At 41.1% G+C, this 16,479-nt stretch overlaps 2 protein-coding genes across 4 annotated transcripts in view; both read right to left on the reverse strand.

The window, feature by feature from the left end:
* Positions 1-898: 898 nt before the first annotated feature.
* LOC112257683 (MICOS complex subunit MIC27) lies at positions 899-10,100 on the reverse strand. 2 transcript variants are annotated; one of them, XM_024431451.2, is made up of 10 exons: positions 9,562-10,100; positions 8,696-8,800; positions 8,453-8,572; positions 6,691-6,745; positions 6,506-6,604; positions 4,443-4,534; positions 3,846-3,926; positions 2,352-2,807; positions 2,119-2,232; positions 899-1,763 (listed from the first exon to the last, which is right to left on the reverse strand). In XM_024431451.2, the coding sequence occupies exons 2-8, from the start codon at positions 8,768-8,770 to the stop codon at positions 2,487-2,489; spliced, it is 843 nt and encodes a 280-aa protein (XP_024287219.1). In that variant the 5' UTR covers positions 8,771-8,800; positions 9,562-10,100; the 3' UTR covers positions 899-1,763; positions 2,119-2,232; positions 2,352-2,486. The 2 variants fall into 2 exon arrangements, with proteins under 2 accessions (XP_024287219.1, XP_024287218.1); XM_024431450.2 differs by having other exon boundaries at positions 3,831-3,926.
* Positions 10,101-11,163: 1,063 nt separating this feature from the next.
* LOC112257684 (connector enhancer of kinase suppressor of ras 2) overlaps positions 11,164-16,479 on the reverse strand; it is a 66,220-nt gene continuing 60,904 nt past the window's right edge. For both annotated transcript variants that reach the window (XM_024431453.2, XM_024431454.2), the window contains 3 exons: positions 15,712-16,252; positions 15,125-15,336; positions 11,164-13,572 (listed from right to left, as the gene is read on the reverse strand). In XM_024431453.2, the coding sequence (XP_024287221.1) occupies positions 13,351-13,572; positions 15,125-15,336; positions 15,712-16,252 (975 nt within the window). In that variant the 3' untranslated portion in view covers positions 11,164-13,350. The remainder of the gene's footprint in view (positions 13,573-15,124; positions 15,337-15,711; positions 16,253-16,479) is intronic.

Below are 16,479 nucleotides of genomic sequence, written 5' to 3' on the forward strand. Positions count from 1 at the left end.
TATGGCATACATAGCTCCATAGCATATTACATAATTTATGCAGCAGCATACAAGACATTTTTGGACTCACCTTGTGCTGTGCTCACTTAAACAGGAAAGCGGCGCGGCGGTCCTTCTTGAGGGCAAATTTTGTCAAACTTTGCAATCAAAGTCTAGCATTCTCTGGATTGATGGTGCTTTCAAGACAACTGGGAACTCTGAGGGAAAAAAACAAGGTTGAATCATGACATCAGTGATCTTCAAGTCGCAGCTCTAGAAAGAGGCCAGAGTTCCTGACTTAGAATTCCAGGTGAGATGACCTTTCCAGTCAGAGCTCAATTTTTTTCCAGAGTTCCCAGTTGTCTTGAACTCACTGAAGTCTGAGATTTCCCAGTTCCCAGTTTTGGATGCGGCAGAAGTCATGCTGGATTGACAGCATGGCCAATGTATTCAACCTTCTCTGGCCTATGATGTGTTGCAAGTGAATGTTAATCCTTTTAAGCTTGGAAAAGAGAGCCTTAAACCCAGACTTGGACCACACACACCCTCTCCACTGAATAGCAGGCTAGGGATTGCTTAGCAGAATTTACAGTTAGCCACTCATTCCCTCCAAACCACTCATTATTGGTTTAATATAAGCTTATCATTATCTGGGAACTCCTCTCTGAATTTGAAATAATCAAGTGTCCCTCATTCCAGTAAGTCCTTTTTGTAAACAACGTACTTCCTTCCCCTAAACATGGACTTGGTTCATACATATTCTGGTTTTGCCCGAAAGGCAGATATTAACACTATCGCCCTCTAGTGTTTGAAATCAAATACTCATATCATTCACAATTACTTTGCATGACTATCACAATACTTTATTTACCATTTGCACTTTTTCTCTGCTCCGATTAAAATTACAAAAAAAGGAGAATGAAGGAAAATGCCTTTATTCCCTATTTGGCAATTCTATTGCACCAAAGAACACACATCTGAAACATGATTATCATTATGAAGATCAGGGCTGGGGTGGTTTCAAATTGAAGGCAGTCGATTCGTGAAGTGATTTTCATTTATAAAAAAAGAAAAGAGGGAGTGATAAAACATGTAAAATATGTCCTCTTGGCTGTACTGTAAAATAGCCTAATATATATATTAAAAAAAGTTTCAATATGTTGACAGTTCTATTAAAATACAAAATATGTTTGAAACATTTCCTTTTGAAAATACTAACTGACATCAAGTACAAGGACATTATTCCAATGATCCAAACACTCATATCAAACTGGCCAGTTCATAATGTAACATGACTTCCAGGTTCCTCTGTGGGCTTATTTGTGAGTGTAACTTGTGCAAGAGCTGCACAAATACATAAACATTGGGGTTTTACAAAAAGGTTCAACTCAGTAGTTCTATAAAGTCTTACAAATGCTATAAAAACATGGATATGTGTTAAAACGGCTCACTCGTTTACGAAATGCCACATGGAAAATATTTGCATAGACTGACCGGACTAATAACAGGCATTCACCACGTGAATGTGGCTGACAAAAAAAGTGACAGCATAGCCGTGACCCAAGTAAAAATATATATATATATATATTTAGTGTAATGGTCCAGTCTGGTTAGTAACATAATTTGTGGACTCCACAAATTGAGGCTGTTCTGAAGGCAAAGGGTGTTCTTAATGTTTTGTACACCCCGTGTAAGTGCTGGGAAGTAAACCTTGTGTTGTGGTGGATGCAGATGATGGCCTGCACCCTGCTCTCTGTGGGTGTCTTTGTAAACTGCAAGCTCCTCTGCAAAGAAACACAAATGACACTAGAGTTCAAATACTATATGGGTGCGTCCTGATTCTCCATCCTTCTCCGTGTAATGAATTCAAATCGGATTGGTGAAAATTTTGTCCGGAGGCGAGAGTTTCCACCATTGGTAAATCCATGACAGGAAGTGTGCAAGTACACACTTGGGGAGAAGGGTGGAGAATCAGGACACACAGCCTGTGACTAACTGTTCCCAATCATTAAGGTAAAGAGAGAAATAGGCACCTGAAAAACTATAGTTGCTTTAACAAATCACATTATTTTCCCCATTTCTGTAGTTTTCCCTTATCCTTCCCGTCCCTCCCACGTCTTTCCACACACCCCCCTCCACCTTCTCCTTTTCATCCTGTCGTTCTTCATCCACGCATGTTGTACAGGTCTTCATCCTCAGGGCTGACCTGGCCCAGGTCAACTAGCTTGGGGTCGGGTGCAAATTTGGGTTTCCCTGGAAATACCCAAAATATGTGTTTATTTCTTTATAGTCGACGTCAATATCTGATATTAAAAGAAGATGAAGCCAACTGCCTAGACTAAAATATCTTCACATTGATTTGTGTGACTCACCAGCAGTTACTATTACAATCCTAGATGGCTCCTCTGCTGGAGCTGGAGGAGCAGCCTCCTCAACAGGTGTAGATGCCGTCTCTTCAAGCTGTAGGTGGGGCAGCAACCTCAACAGGGGCAGGTGGAGAAATCTCTTCAGCAGGAGGTGCAGGGGCAGGCCCCTTCGACAGGGGCCGTCTCAACGGAAGGCACAAGGGCCGTCTCAACAGACTCTTGCAACACCACTACCTCAGCTGCAGCAGGCTCAGTGTCAATATAACCCTCTGCAGGGGCCACCTCTGTGGTGGGCTGAGGGGCAGGTTCAGCCTCGGATGGAACACCCTCCTCTATGGGGACTGGAGCAGAGCCAGGTTCGTCAACAGCAGGCATGACTGGTTCAGATGATCCAGCTTCAGGGAGGGGCTTTGCCTCAGGTATTTCTGTCTCAGGGATAGGAGTTGGTGGGGCTTGCTGCTTCTAAACAGGAAAACATTGGTCAAGTTGTGTTTAATCCATAAAAATATGCTTTTCAAACTAAACTTTCCAACTCCCGAGAGAGCTTTAAAACGGCTTGTTAGATTTATTAATCATTGACCTAGCTACACTGAACAAAAATACTGTATAAAGGCAACATGTAAAGTGTTGTTCCCATGTTTCATGAGCTGAAGTAAAAGAGCCCAGAAATGTTCCATATGCACAAAAATCTTATTTCTTTCTAATTTTGTGCACAATTTTTTTTTACATCTCTGTTAGTGAGCATTTATCCTTTGCCAAAATAATCCATCCACATGACAGGAGTGGCATATCAAGAAGCTGATTAAACAGCACGATCATTACACAGGTGCACCTTGTGCTGGGGACAATGAAAGGCCACTAAAATGTGAAGTTTTGTCACACAATACAATACCACAGATGTCTCAAGTTGAGGGAGTGTACAATTAGCATGCTGACTCAAGGAATGTCCACCAGAGCTGTTCCCATATAACTGAATGTTCATTTCTCTACCACAAGTTGCATATATTTTAAAGAATTTGTTAGTACGTCCAAACGGCCTCACAACCGCAGACCACGTGTATGGCGTATTGTGGGCGAGCAGTTTGTTGATGTCAACGTTGTGAACAGAGTGCCATGGTGGCTGTGGGGTTATGGTATGGACAGGCATAAACTACAGACAACGAACACAACTGCATTTTATCGATGGCAATTTGAATACCAAGATGAGACCCTGAGGCCCAGTTTTGGTAAGGTATCTTTGACCAACAGATGCATATCTGTATTCCCAGTCATGTGAAATCCATAGATTAGGTCTAATTTATTTATTTAAATTGACAATTTCCTCATAACTCAGTAAAATCTTTTAAATTGCATGTTGCATTTATATTTTTGTTCAGTATAGAATACTGCTAAATGCATTTTTTTCCACAGCGAAATCAATTTGAGAACATAGAGTAGATGCTATTTCTCATCTATAATGTCAATAGTCTGTAACTCAAGACTGACAGTTGGGAGTGTTACTTCTTTGGGCTTTGATTTAAAGGTTGATGCCACATATGAGGTGGTGTACTGGTTGGCTGCATACATCTTCTGCCCAGTCATCTGCAGAAGAAAAGCCACACATTGTTACAGATGTAGGATCTTAATTTGATCACTCTTTTGTTGCCGAGAATGTGCAGGTAATGGAAACTTGTACTGTATTTTAGTTTTACAAAATTTCCACTTTGAAATATCAGACTTCAGTTGCCCTAACGAAAAAGGTATCAACCCCTATAAAAATGTCCACTAATTATAAGCAACATAATAACTCACATATCCTGTGCTGCTGAATTATTTTCCTGCTGTAGAAAACTGGCTCAAATTAAAGATCTTACATCTGAATATCCCTATTGCATATCACAATAAATCCAGTTTCTGCTTTTAATTTTTAGCTCATATGCACATGGATGTTACAAAACAAATTGACATACAAGAAAACTAGATATTGTGCCATAATACAAAATGTGTTTTAACAGTCCAAAGTATTGGATCTCATGACATTTACTAGTGTGTAAAAAGGCCTCAGTGACAGTCGAAAGGAAGCTGTGGAATTGTTTTCTTTTCCCCTTTAATATGTACCTTTACAACAGTCACTGTCTGAGTGGAGTAGCACACAGCCATCCCAACAGTGACCATACCCAGAGGAACCCCCAACATCATCAGATGTGGCCCTGCAGGGAAAAAAAAAAAAAAAAGTCAGCTACTCTACATAGTGGAACATGATACCAAAGAGACATTTGGCAACCTGCTTATTCAACCATTCTACTGCAAAGTGTACATTTTGGATTATCTACAGTGCCTATAGTTAGTCTACACCCCCTTGAACTTTGTGCACATTTTGTAGCATTACAATGTGGGATTAAAATAGATTTCATTGTCATGATCTACACAAAATACTCTGTCAAAGTGGAATAAAAATGTGACAATTTTTTAAAAGATTAATGAAAAATAAAACAATAATATACCTTGATTAGATAAGTATTCACACCCCACTGAGTCAATACATGTTATAAACACCCTTGGTAGCGATTACAGCTGTGTGACTTCTTGGGTACGTTTCATAAGAGCTTTGCACACCTGTATTGTGTGCATTTAAAAAAATATATATTTCACCTTTATTTAACAGGTAGGCTAGTTGAGAACAAGTTCTCATTTGCAACTGCGACCTGGCCAAGATAAAGCATAGCAACTCGACACATACAACACAGAGTTACACATGGAATAAAACAAAATAGTCAATAATACAGTAGAACAAAAGAAAACAAGAAGTCTATATACAAGTGAGTGCAAATGAGGTAAGATAAGGGAGTTAAGGCAATAAATAGGCCATGGTGTCAAAGTAATTACAATATAGCAATTAAACACTATATGGTAGATGTGCAGAAGATGAATGTGCAAGTAGAGATACTGGGGTGCAAAGGAACAAGATAAATAAATACAGTATGGTATTTGCCCATTATTTTTTTCAAAATTCTTCAAGCTCTGTCAAGGTGTTGGGGATCATGACAGCAATTTTTAAGTCTTGCCATAGATTCAAGCAGATTTATGTCAAAACTGTAAATTGGCCACTCAGGAACATTCACTGTCTTCTTGGTATGCAACTCCAGTGTAGATGCTGCTTTGTGTTTTAGGTTATTGCCCTGTTGAAAGTTGAATTCCTCTCCCAGTCTCTGGTGTAAAGCAGACTGAAGTAGGTTTTCCTCCAGGATTTTGCCTGTGCTTAACTCCATCCTGTTTCTTTTTATCCTAAGAAAATTCCCCAGTCTTTGCCAAAGTCAAACATACCCATACCCATATTCTGCAGCAACCACCATGCTTGAAAATAAGGAGGCAGTTCATCAGTGTTTTGTTGGATTTACCCCAAACATACAGCTTTGCACCTAGGCCAAAACGTTTATTCCTTTGCCATATTTTTCTGCAGTCTTACTTTAGTGACTTGTTGCAGACATACGCACATTTCAAAATAATTGTATTCTGTATATTGTTCTTTTTTCACTGTCATTATTGTGGAGTCATTGCAATGTTGTTGATCCATCCTCAGTTCTCCAATCACAGCCATTGAACTCTGTAGCGGTTTTTAAAAAAATCACTAATGGCCTCATGGTGACATCCCTAAGCAGTTTCCTCCCTGTCCTGCAGCTTAGTTCATAAATTCTACTGCATCTTTAAGGTGTCTGGGTAGTTTAATGAATCATACACAGCATAAGTATTAACTTCACCAAGCTTAAAAGTGATATTCAATGTCTGATTTGTTATTGCTACCCATCACTGCCATTATTTGAGGTCTTCGCAAAGCTCCCTGGTCTTTGTTCACTGAACAAACAAACGCAAGGAGGACCAACACTTTACAAGTTGCGTTTATGTTTGTTCAGTGAACAAAGACCAGGGAGCTTTGCGAAGACCTCAAAGAATGGCAGTGGTCTTCTTGAGCTGAAATAAATAATCCCATACATTTTTCATATGCACAAAAAGCTTATTTCTCTCAAATTTTGTGCACAAATGTGTTTACATCACCTATTTCAATCCTACTTCGTAGCTCAACAAAATTTGCAAAAAGTTCAAGGGGATGTAGACTTTGTATATGCACTATATAATAAACTGCTGGTCAATAATCTGGGGAGTATTCAGTAACTCATTATTACCTTTCCTTGCCAGGATCAGACCAGCTAACCCAGAGACTGTGATCACACTGACCCTCGGGAAGAAACCAGGAGGAGGGTCACTCAGGAACTCATATGTATCTAGGTAAAATAGACATGAAAAACAAAGTTGATTGAGATACTAGAACAGACCTACTGATATGTCAACAGAACACCCCACTCCTCACCGAGTCCAGCAGTATAGACTGTTACAGCTCCAACCTTGACAGAGCTATTAGCATTCTGGAAAAACAATGGTCAGAAATTAGTACAAAATAAAACCAACAGAGCTGAGATATTACAGAATCACAAAAGCTGCCATTTTCAGAAAGTCCCTCACCGTCTATTGATCTCATGGCATCTAACACAAAATGTGAGTTCTCATTAAAAGTAGACAATTACTATAACTGAACTAAAGAGCCACTCAAAAACTTCCAGCATGTCATTCTTAAAAACCCATACTGATGAATATTCAAATTAGCCAATACAAGCTCGAGACCCTGGGTCTCGACCCCGCCCTGTGCAACTGGGTACTGGACTTCCTGACGGGCCGCCCCCAGGTGGTGAGGGTAGGCAACAACATCTCCTCCCCGCTGATCCTCAACACTGGGGCCCCACAAGGGTGCGTTCTGAGCCCTCTCCTGTACTCCCTGTTCACCCACGACTGCGTGGCCACGCACGCCTCCAACTCAATCATCAAGTTTGCGGACGACACAACAGTGGTAGGCTTGATTACCAACAACGACGAGACGGCCTACAGGGAGGAGGTGAGGGCCCTCGGAGTGTGGTGTCAGGAAAATAACCTCACACTCAACGTCAACAAAACTAAGGAGATGATTGTGGACTTCAGGAAACAGCAGAGGGAACACCCCCCTATCCACATCGATGGAACAGTAGTGGAGAGGGTAGCAAGTTTTAAGTTCCTCGGCATACACATCACAGACAAACTGAATTGGTCCACTCACACAGACAGCATCGTGAAGAAGGCGCAGCAGCGCCTCTTCAACCTCAGGAGGCTGAAGAAATTCAGCTTGTCACCAAAAGCACACAAACTTCTACAGATGCACACTCGAGAGCATCCTGGCGGGCTGTATCACCGCCTGGTACGGCAACTGCTCCGCCCTCAACCGTAAGGCTCTCCAGAGGGTAGTGAGGTCTGCACAACGCATCACCGGGGGCAAACTACCTGCCTTCCAGGACACCTACACCACCCGATGTTACAGGAAGGCCATAAAGATCATCAAGGACATCAACCACCCGAGCCACTGCCTGTTCACCCCGCTATCATCCAGAAGGCGAGGTCAGTACAGGTGCATCAAAGCTGGGACCGAGAGACTGAAAAACAGCTTCTATCTCAAGGCCATCAGACTGTTAAACAGCCACCACTAACATTGAATGGCTGCTGCCAACACACTGACACTGACTCAACTCCAGCCACTTTAATAATGGGAATTGATGGGAAATGTAAATATATCACTAGCCACTTTAAACAATGCTACCTTATATAATGTTACTTACCCTACATTATTCATCTCATATGCATACGTATATACTGTACTCTATATCATCGACTGTATCCTTATGTAATACATGTATCACTAGCCACTTTAACTACGCCACTTTGTTTACATACTCATCTCATATGTATATACTGTACTCGATACCATCTGCTGTATCTTGCCTATGCTGCTCTGTACCATCACTCATTCATATATCCTTATGTACACATTCTTTATCCCCTTACACTGTGTATAAGACAGTAGTTTTGGAATTGTTAGTTAGATTACTTGTTGGTTATTACTGCATTGTCGGAACTAGAAGCACAAGCATTTCGCTACACTCGCATTAACATCTGCTAACCATGTGTATGTGACAAATAAAATTTGATTTGATTACAACCAACAGTCAGCAGTGATAAGAGGCCATCAGAGCCATATAGTGCAAGTATACCTTAACGGCTCTAACATATGGCCGCAGCCCCACTCGGACCACACCCAGCCCACTATGCAGATCTCCAGGCTGCTCATCCATGTAGTGTGTTGCTGTAGGGTCTGGAGCATAGATGGACAACTAAGAACAGAACAATAGATAATCATCAATTGATCGTCAAATGCATACAGTAAGAAGCATGCTGGTAATAGTCAAGTACATCCCGGTTCTTGAGTAAATTGAACATCTTGGTCATTTGATTACCTCTCTAGGGGAGAGCCGCACGGTTTCTGTTTTGTCCTCACTCATGGCATAAACTTGAAACGAGGTCATTCCCATTGCTGCGGAGATCCCCGCCAGCTTCACTACCTGCAGACACACAAACAGACTTTTGTCAAGATAGGCCTAAAGTAGTCCATAGTTTTCCTGTCTTATATTCACATCTCATCAGTTATTGAAGAGGCACAGTTTAATCTAATACAACACAGGCCTACACCCCGTTTTGTGCCATCTAGTGCTAAAACTATGGCCCTATAATTGGACAATATTCTACTGTAACTGATGAAAATGAGAGGCCTAATTATAATTATTCTAATGGCAATTATAATACTGTTACGAATATTATTACAATTATCAGAACAGTACTTTACTTCATGAAACCACGGTTGCAACATTTTTTTAAACTAAGAATGCAATATCAATGGGATACTGATCAAAGAGATAAGACATTGAACTTGTTGAGCAGGGCTCTTCTAGATTAAAATAATTAAATTGATACATTTAGGACAGGTTAAGAAGAGGTGATCTCTTTCACATTGAAAGAGTAGGCCATCTATGCTAATCCTGAAATATACGGATAAACACTTGGCTACATCCATTCTATATATACTCCACATTCGTAGCGAACGTTAACTAGATAGAATTTAGAGTCAGACCACCGCAATTTGCCTTTGGAGCTACAAGTTCTAAAAGATGCGTGTAGCAAACAATGTTGTATTCACGCAATTCTAATCGACATACACACATGTAAACGGATACATTATTCGACCTTTTAAAAACAACCTTCGAGTCCCAGTTCAAACTGAAGGAAAACATTGCTTAGGAAAGACTTGCAATGTACAAATACTTACTGGAGCCACTATGGTACCGCAAGTGTCCTACCGGTGGCGACCAGGGACCAACTTTATCATAAGAAAACGCGTTAAATCCTGTTCATCTGTAACCACTTTCGTGCCCTCAAAGGCACTGTGCTATCGTTACATCAAATATTTGTGTAACTATACCCAGATAGACCACAGCCCATCTTTTCCAAGGGAACAAATTAGTCATAGTGAGCAGAACAATCAAAGAGATGGACAGAGCCAAGCACGAGTTAGCGAGTTTCTATTGGCTCGTTCTAGTGTATCTACATATTTCCGTTAGTGAACGCCTACTCTGTGGAGTACGCGTGTGCAATAACTCAATTCGCCTTTGCACTCCTTCTAAACAACGCAATATTTTACAACTTTTGCAAAAGATAAAGTCTACAGAACTAGGTGCACTCTGTTCATAACAGAGTTTAGTCTTGAGAACAGAAAACTGTATTGGGATCAAATGTTTCAGCAATGACAAAATGTGCGGAATGTTGACCAAAATCCATCTCCTTTCATCTTCTCCCACTGCCAGCCAAGTTAAGTTGTGAGTGGAAACGCCAAGCGGATGTTTCACATTTATATATCCGGTGAAATACCTGACTCCTCGTTCTTCCATCATTGATTGGACTGAATCTTGGGTGCCGGTGTTGTGCCCAAAACCCCCCCCCCCTTTATAATTTCCTTAATTTTGTGGCTAGGGTCAAATACTTTCTGTGTGGCACACATGTCAGGGTCAAATACTTTCTATAGAACAAACTTCACGTGTTCCTTAGGCAACCGAAATTAATAATGATTGTATGTGTATATTATATTAAACATAAAGGGGGGAGTAAAATGTTGGCAAGCAGAAAACATTTCAGAACAACTATGGCGCAGTTATTATCCTTACACTTTCAAAAATACTAGTCGAATAAGGCATCGGAGAGATGATTAATTTTGGCAAAGAGATGTATTTATAGACTAATAAAAATCAGGAGCGGATTTAGGTACGGGTGACATGGGCAGCCGCCCAGGACTTTCTGCTACTAAGATTGCCGGGGTCGGCACCGGGCCATACAAGATAGAACTGCCACATACACTTGAAACAAATAGCCAAAACGAAAACTGCAGACAAATTTCTGCTACTAAGATCAGTGAAATGTAGGCTAAACTGACAACTGAGTGAAGAGCAGAAATCTCAACTTGCAAGCAAGTCGCAGCAATGAAGAATGCAAGGGGGGGGAGATTTTCGGCACAACACAGGTACTATTTACATTTGGATGCAAGAGCTCCACAATACTTTTGAGCTAATATTGGATAAGTAGAACAAGAGCTCAAGCAGTTGAACCTTTGTGGTGGCGGTATCAGCTCCAGTGAGCTTCTGCCCAAGTTAAGCACTGTTTATTGGGTCAGTGAATAATGACCTTCACTATAACAATGACATACACATAACAATGTTAATCAGTTTTCTTTATTTAGAGTATTGTTCTTCATTCCTGATCCTATCCTGGAAAAGCCTGCCCATTATGTGGATCCCTATGAGCAGGGTTGAAGATCTGCTTTAGTTCAGAGTACTGTTTTTGTTATCGAAATAAATAGACATGAATGCATTTATTTGTGCAGTAATTCAGTTTATTGGTTTTACAACTTCAGTTTTACAACCTCGTACTGTATATATTTCTGAGAAACAAAAAGGCTACTTTTGATTCATAGGAAGAATAAATGTATTTCTCTTTCTTGATAACACTTTTTTTAATCAGTTAATGTACAGATAAACAGATAATAATATACTTCCAAAAAAGAGCAATATGTTCCTTTTTTTAATGTCGCAGTGCAACTTACATCTTAGCTACACACCTGCGCAGTTGTACTATGAGGTGCACACCTCCAAAATAACACAGTGGAACCCTGGACAGATTGGGCAGATTTCATGTACAATGTTTTAAAACATTGTGAGAACAATTACATTCTGGTTAAATGAAATACATTCTACAATACATGTACTGCTATTCATAAAATTTGAAAGTTGCAAGCAACAACTTGAGAGTAACTGCTGACACGTTTTATAAATGTTAGTAGCCTAAATGTCTAATATGACATGTAGCCAAACAATGCAGGGCCTGTGTAATCATACTGTATAATTTGAAGTAGATTATACTGTATAACAAATGTACTGACACCTAAAGGCATTTTAAGTATCAGGACACAACACTGTGTGTCCTGATGATAACTGGAGGTGAATTGAAGAAATGTCAATATCCTGCCAGGAATAAGGGAGCATGTATTAAGCAGCACAAAAAAAACATTAGAATTGAAATTTGATAGAAATTACATATTCCATCACAGGTAAAAGAAAATCCAGAAAAAAGGCCTAAAAAGAATCAACCAAGTATGTCAAACTTTAAAAATGAAAAATGTGTTATGAGTTGTTGATCATGTATTTTAGGCAGAAGGAATGCAAACACATTGAAGTACTACTTCTTAACCTGTAGAAATAAACAACTTAAGCAAATACAATTCGACACAATTTCTGGGACCCTTTTGAAAATAAGCCAGTACATTCACATAAAATCAACAGAGACACAGAAAGAGAACAGAATACATGAGCAGAACTCAAGACCTGAATCAACCCTGAAGATCAGGAGGTAACTTCTGTGACAGGTGGAATGAAGCAAAAACAGTCATTCAGGAGACGCAATGCTTTTTGTCTTTTATATACTTTTTCTAAGAAAAATATAAGTAAAAAGATTCTGTCGTCACAGAATCTAAAGATTGCATTCACAAGTATATAGTTCACAGTTTTAAATAGAGGGTGCTGCTATGCAAACAATATAATATTTTTATTTAACACATTTCTCAACCTCAATGGCCACATGTACATGTTTACTACCATGCAGATGTTTGATTTCAAAAATAAATCTCACCAACAAATGCTATAATGATTGGAAAAATCAAAATAGCTACAAAGAGACATATCAATAAATGTAAAGTGTCATTCCGGTGAGCTGTGTTTGGCTAAACTACTTTGTTTAAATGTCAAACAAAATGTACATAATTATACATACATGTTAAACATGCAACATCCGTACATACAACAAAAATGTGTAATAAAACCCTACTGAGCTTCATACACTAAAAGCCCAAATACCTCCATCTCTTTCTCTCACTCTCTCTTCCTCACACACACCTGTCCTCTCCACACTTATACAAACATACAGTGTGCACACTTTTACACAGAATGAGGCTTTCTTTCTGGGGGCTCAGGGTCACACAGTAACATGTTGGCCCAGTAGGGGGGTGCATTGTTGTAATCAGAATGATGCCTGTAGCCCGTCGCTACATAGCTCTCTCTTCAAGCAGCATTAAAGGGGAAATAAAAAATGAAATAAAATCAAAGCTTGCTTCCTCTTAAGCAAGGAAATAAATAACAAAAATGAGAATCGAAGAAAAAAATGCACTGCATCAGCCAAAAACAGTTCTTGTCTTCTTTTTGTTGTTAAGTTCTCTTTCAATCTATCATCTGTTGCATTTTCTGTTTTGAAGATAATAATGAAGAAGGATAGTTTCTCCACACATGCAGAATGGCACCCCGTGGGAGCCTTATTTTATCCAATATACAGTATATACACCGCCCGTAACTCTCTTCTGTTTGATCTCAGTGCAGTATGTACACATATTACAGTGATTGGTTTGTCAGTTCATTTGCTGTGAATGGTGACGGTAGACCCTGGCTGCATCGACGATTGGGGGGGAAAGAGATGATTGCATCATTCCACAGTGTCTTCCTGTTACTCTGTATCTGAGCACTCAAACGTGAGTTTCGATGAAGGAGTGGGTGTGCATCATCAGAGGTGGAGACAGGGGTGAGAGGTCGGACCCCTCAGGGTGAGACTCTGTCGGGGCAGAGCTGAACTCACAGATGTCCACAAAAAGCTCATGGTGTTGCTGCTTCCACTCCTGGAACTTCTGGGAGTTTAGACCGGGGTCGTCCAGCACTTGGCTGATAATGGCCAGATCACCCTCTTTGGCCTGTGGGAACACATCAGTTAGTGTTTGGCTTACATACCACCTAAATGACCCCACTCATATGCCACCTCCCTCGCATCGCTATAGACAGCCACCTGCTGGACCTGTAACATCCTATACCATTAATATTTGCCCTTTCCAGTGTTTTCCCTAAGCGCTGGCCGTTGGCTAACCAGCCGATAACAGACTGATTATTGTCCGGCTACTTTTTCCACTTCATAAATTAACTAGGCTTCTTTTCATTTAAAAGTTTAAATTCGCTAGTCAGAAAAGTCAGTATAGCCCCTAGAATAAACAATATGCATCTTTTAGTGCCCTATTGGTAGGAAAGGCGCCTGTCAGTCATAAAGCGAGCGATGACAGGGAAATACTGCTGGTTTGTCAGTCTGCTGTCTGTCCCGACTCTCGGTACATGCTTCTTCATCGTCTCCTGTGAGTGAATTTACACGCCCCATGTAATGTAACTGGTAACGATGACTTGAAATCTATTTAATTATTGTTTTGTGGCACATTCAACTATTTTATTTCATGTATTTTATATAGCCAGCCACGGAGTCGGGGCACAGGCTATTTCCTGTGCTTTGATTGACGATCGAACAGCAAGTGTTGACTAGTTTATTAATAGTGTCAAACTGACTGAATAAGTCAGTCTCCTCCTTTGAACTTGCAACCACCGCTCTAACCACTAGGCTACCCTGCCGTCTCGATAAAATAAACAATAAACTAAATTGAAAGAGTAGACTCGACTAGTTTCTCTGACTATATTACTAAGCTACCGCCTTCCCTCTAAGTCCAACCCCCAGTGAATGATTGACAGGTCTGAAACCCCACCAACTCTGAAACATCCTGCCCCCTCCCCTGACAATCCCACCCACAGTGAATGATTGACAGGCCAAACTGTTAAAGGGATAGTTCCCCCAAATTACAAAATGACACATTGGTTTCCTTATCCTTAGTGTCCACAGCCACAGAGCCAATAAAATACATAATTTGAAGAACAAACATCATTGTGGCAATTCATATCTTGCAGCAAAACTGTAAATATTACTTTAATCTCAAGAGAAGACAGGTTAAAGGTTAAAAAAATAAGCTTATTTTACCTAGGTATAGATGATATCCAATGCAACAAACTGAATTCATACATTTTCAGTCATTTTAATTGCAAAGTCATGTCTTTCTACTCAGTACCACAACTCATTTAACCAATCTGGGATGTAAAGTTGTACAAGCATTTCGCTACACACGCAATAACATCTGCTAAATATGTGTTTGTGACCAATACAATTTGATTTGATTTGAACTATTCAATAATTTAGCTGTATATTTTGGATGGAATCAAGGCATTAGAATGTACCAGAGGCCACCAAAATAGAGCTTGTTCTGCAAAAACAAAATGTCTTTCCCCAGGAGGGAAAGCACCCCCGGAACCCCAAAGTCCGGAACTCCCTGGCTGGCTACTTTTCATATTTGGCTGGCTACTTCATATACTTGGGGAAAACACTGCCTATGACTGCCCCACAGCCTGCCCTGTGGCTGTGTCCCTTCCTCTCCGTACCTTGAGCGTGCTGCGCAGGGCACGAATGCGATGCAGCTTGTCATTGATGACAGGGTCATTGCAGCGCTTGACGAAGGAGCGTCTGAACTCCTGTTTGGTGGAGGGCCTCTGCTCCCCCAGGGCAGACAGGCTAGCCTGCTCTATGGAGCGATACAGCTCATGAAAGCCATCCACTCCCTCATGATCATGGCCTCGCTCTTTAGACCGAGAATCTGAGCGGGGAAATTAGGACAGGATTTCAAAGCTCTGTATTAAACCTTATTCAACCATTTTAACTTGGATAAAAGCTTTACAAAGTACCTTGTCTAGGGTTGCAAAATTCTGTGAACATTCAATAAATTCCCTGGTTTTCCAGAAATAGTGGTTGGAGGATCCAGGTTTTCTATGTACTCCTAATTCCAGAAATCGTCCAACTGGGATTTCGGGAAAACCAGGGAATTTATTGAAAGTTCACAGAATTTTGCAACCCTAACCAAGTCATCAAATGAATATATAATCAAGGCATAACCAGGTATATGTGTATTTTTTAAACAGTAACTTGAAATCTGAGGAGTCCTAAAGAGAAGCCTGGCGAGAGCAGGAAGTACCTTGTTTTTTTTTGGAGTTGTGCTTTCTGAATGGCACCTCATCATCCTCACTCCTCTCCTCTGAGGGTCCTGCTGGGCGCAGGCTGCCCTTGGTGCCCTGCACGTCCCTGTTCCGGGGCAGGCTCTGGCTGCGCTGCTTATGTGTACAGTGGTGGAGGCGCTGCTCACGCTCCTCTATGTCCACCAATGGGAAGGGCCCATCTCTGTCAGGTTGCCGGCGCCTCTGGGCGGGCAGCGTGGCCTGACGCCGGCGCTCGGGGGACATGAGCAGCTGACCCATTCCCATGTGGCCACTGCCGTAGCCTCCGTCGCCCCTGTCACCCTCCCCCGGCACCGTCTGCAGGAAGTGGAGGCCCGAGCTGGTGAGAGGCGTCTCGATCAGGTCCTGCCAGGAGCGGCGTTGGGTGTCACGGAGGGTGGGGCGGCAGCTGGAGGAGTGGGTGCTCCCGGGGACGTCCGGACGGGAATCTTCAGCAGAGGAGTGGGAGTACGTGGACTCACTGGAGAAGTGGCGCTCAGGGAACGGACTGGAGGAGTTCACCTGGAAGGGCACCAGTGGATAGAGGTATTTAATGATAGGGTCATTATGTATTGTATGAGCTTAAGCATAAGTGTGCGTATCAGCGGGGGCTCCTCAGAGGAGGAAGAGGAGGACAATCCTCCTCAGTGAATTTCATTAAAACAATGTTTTTAAACATTTAAAAAGTTATCCTTTTTAGATAAAACTGTACTAAATAAATTCATATGTCACCAAATAATTGATTAAAA

The sequence above is a fragment of the Oncorhynchus tshawytscha genome, linkage group LG09 (assembly GCF_018296145.1).
Source record: "Oncorhynchus tshawytscha isolate Ot180627B linkage group LG09, Otsh_v2.0, whole genome shotgun sequence".
Lineage (NCBI taxonomy): Eukaryota > Metazoa > Chordata > Actinopteri > Salmoniformes > Salmonidae > Oncorhynchus > Oncorhynchus tshawytscha.

Excerpts from the sequence above, each read along its gene's own strand:
- LOC112257683 (XM_024431450.2), bottom strand. The coding sequence starts at position 8,770 with ATGGGAATGACCTCGTTTCAAGTTTATGCCATGAGTGAGGACAAAACA. Across the intron at positions 8,573-8,695 it reads TGCGGCTCTCCCCTAGAGAG|TTGTCCATCTATGCTCCAGA; the intron begins GTAATCAAATGA and ends TTCTGTTCTTAG. Across the intron at positions 4,535-6,505 it reads TCTGATCCTGGCAAGGAAAG|GGCCACATCTGATGATGTTG; the intron begins GTAATAATGAGT and ends TTTTCCCTGCAG.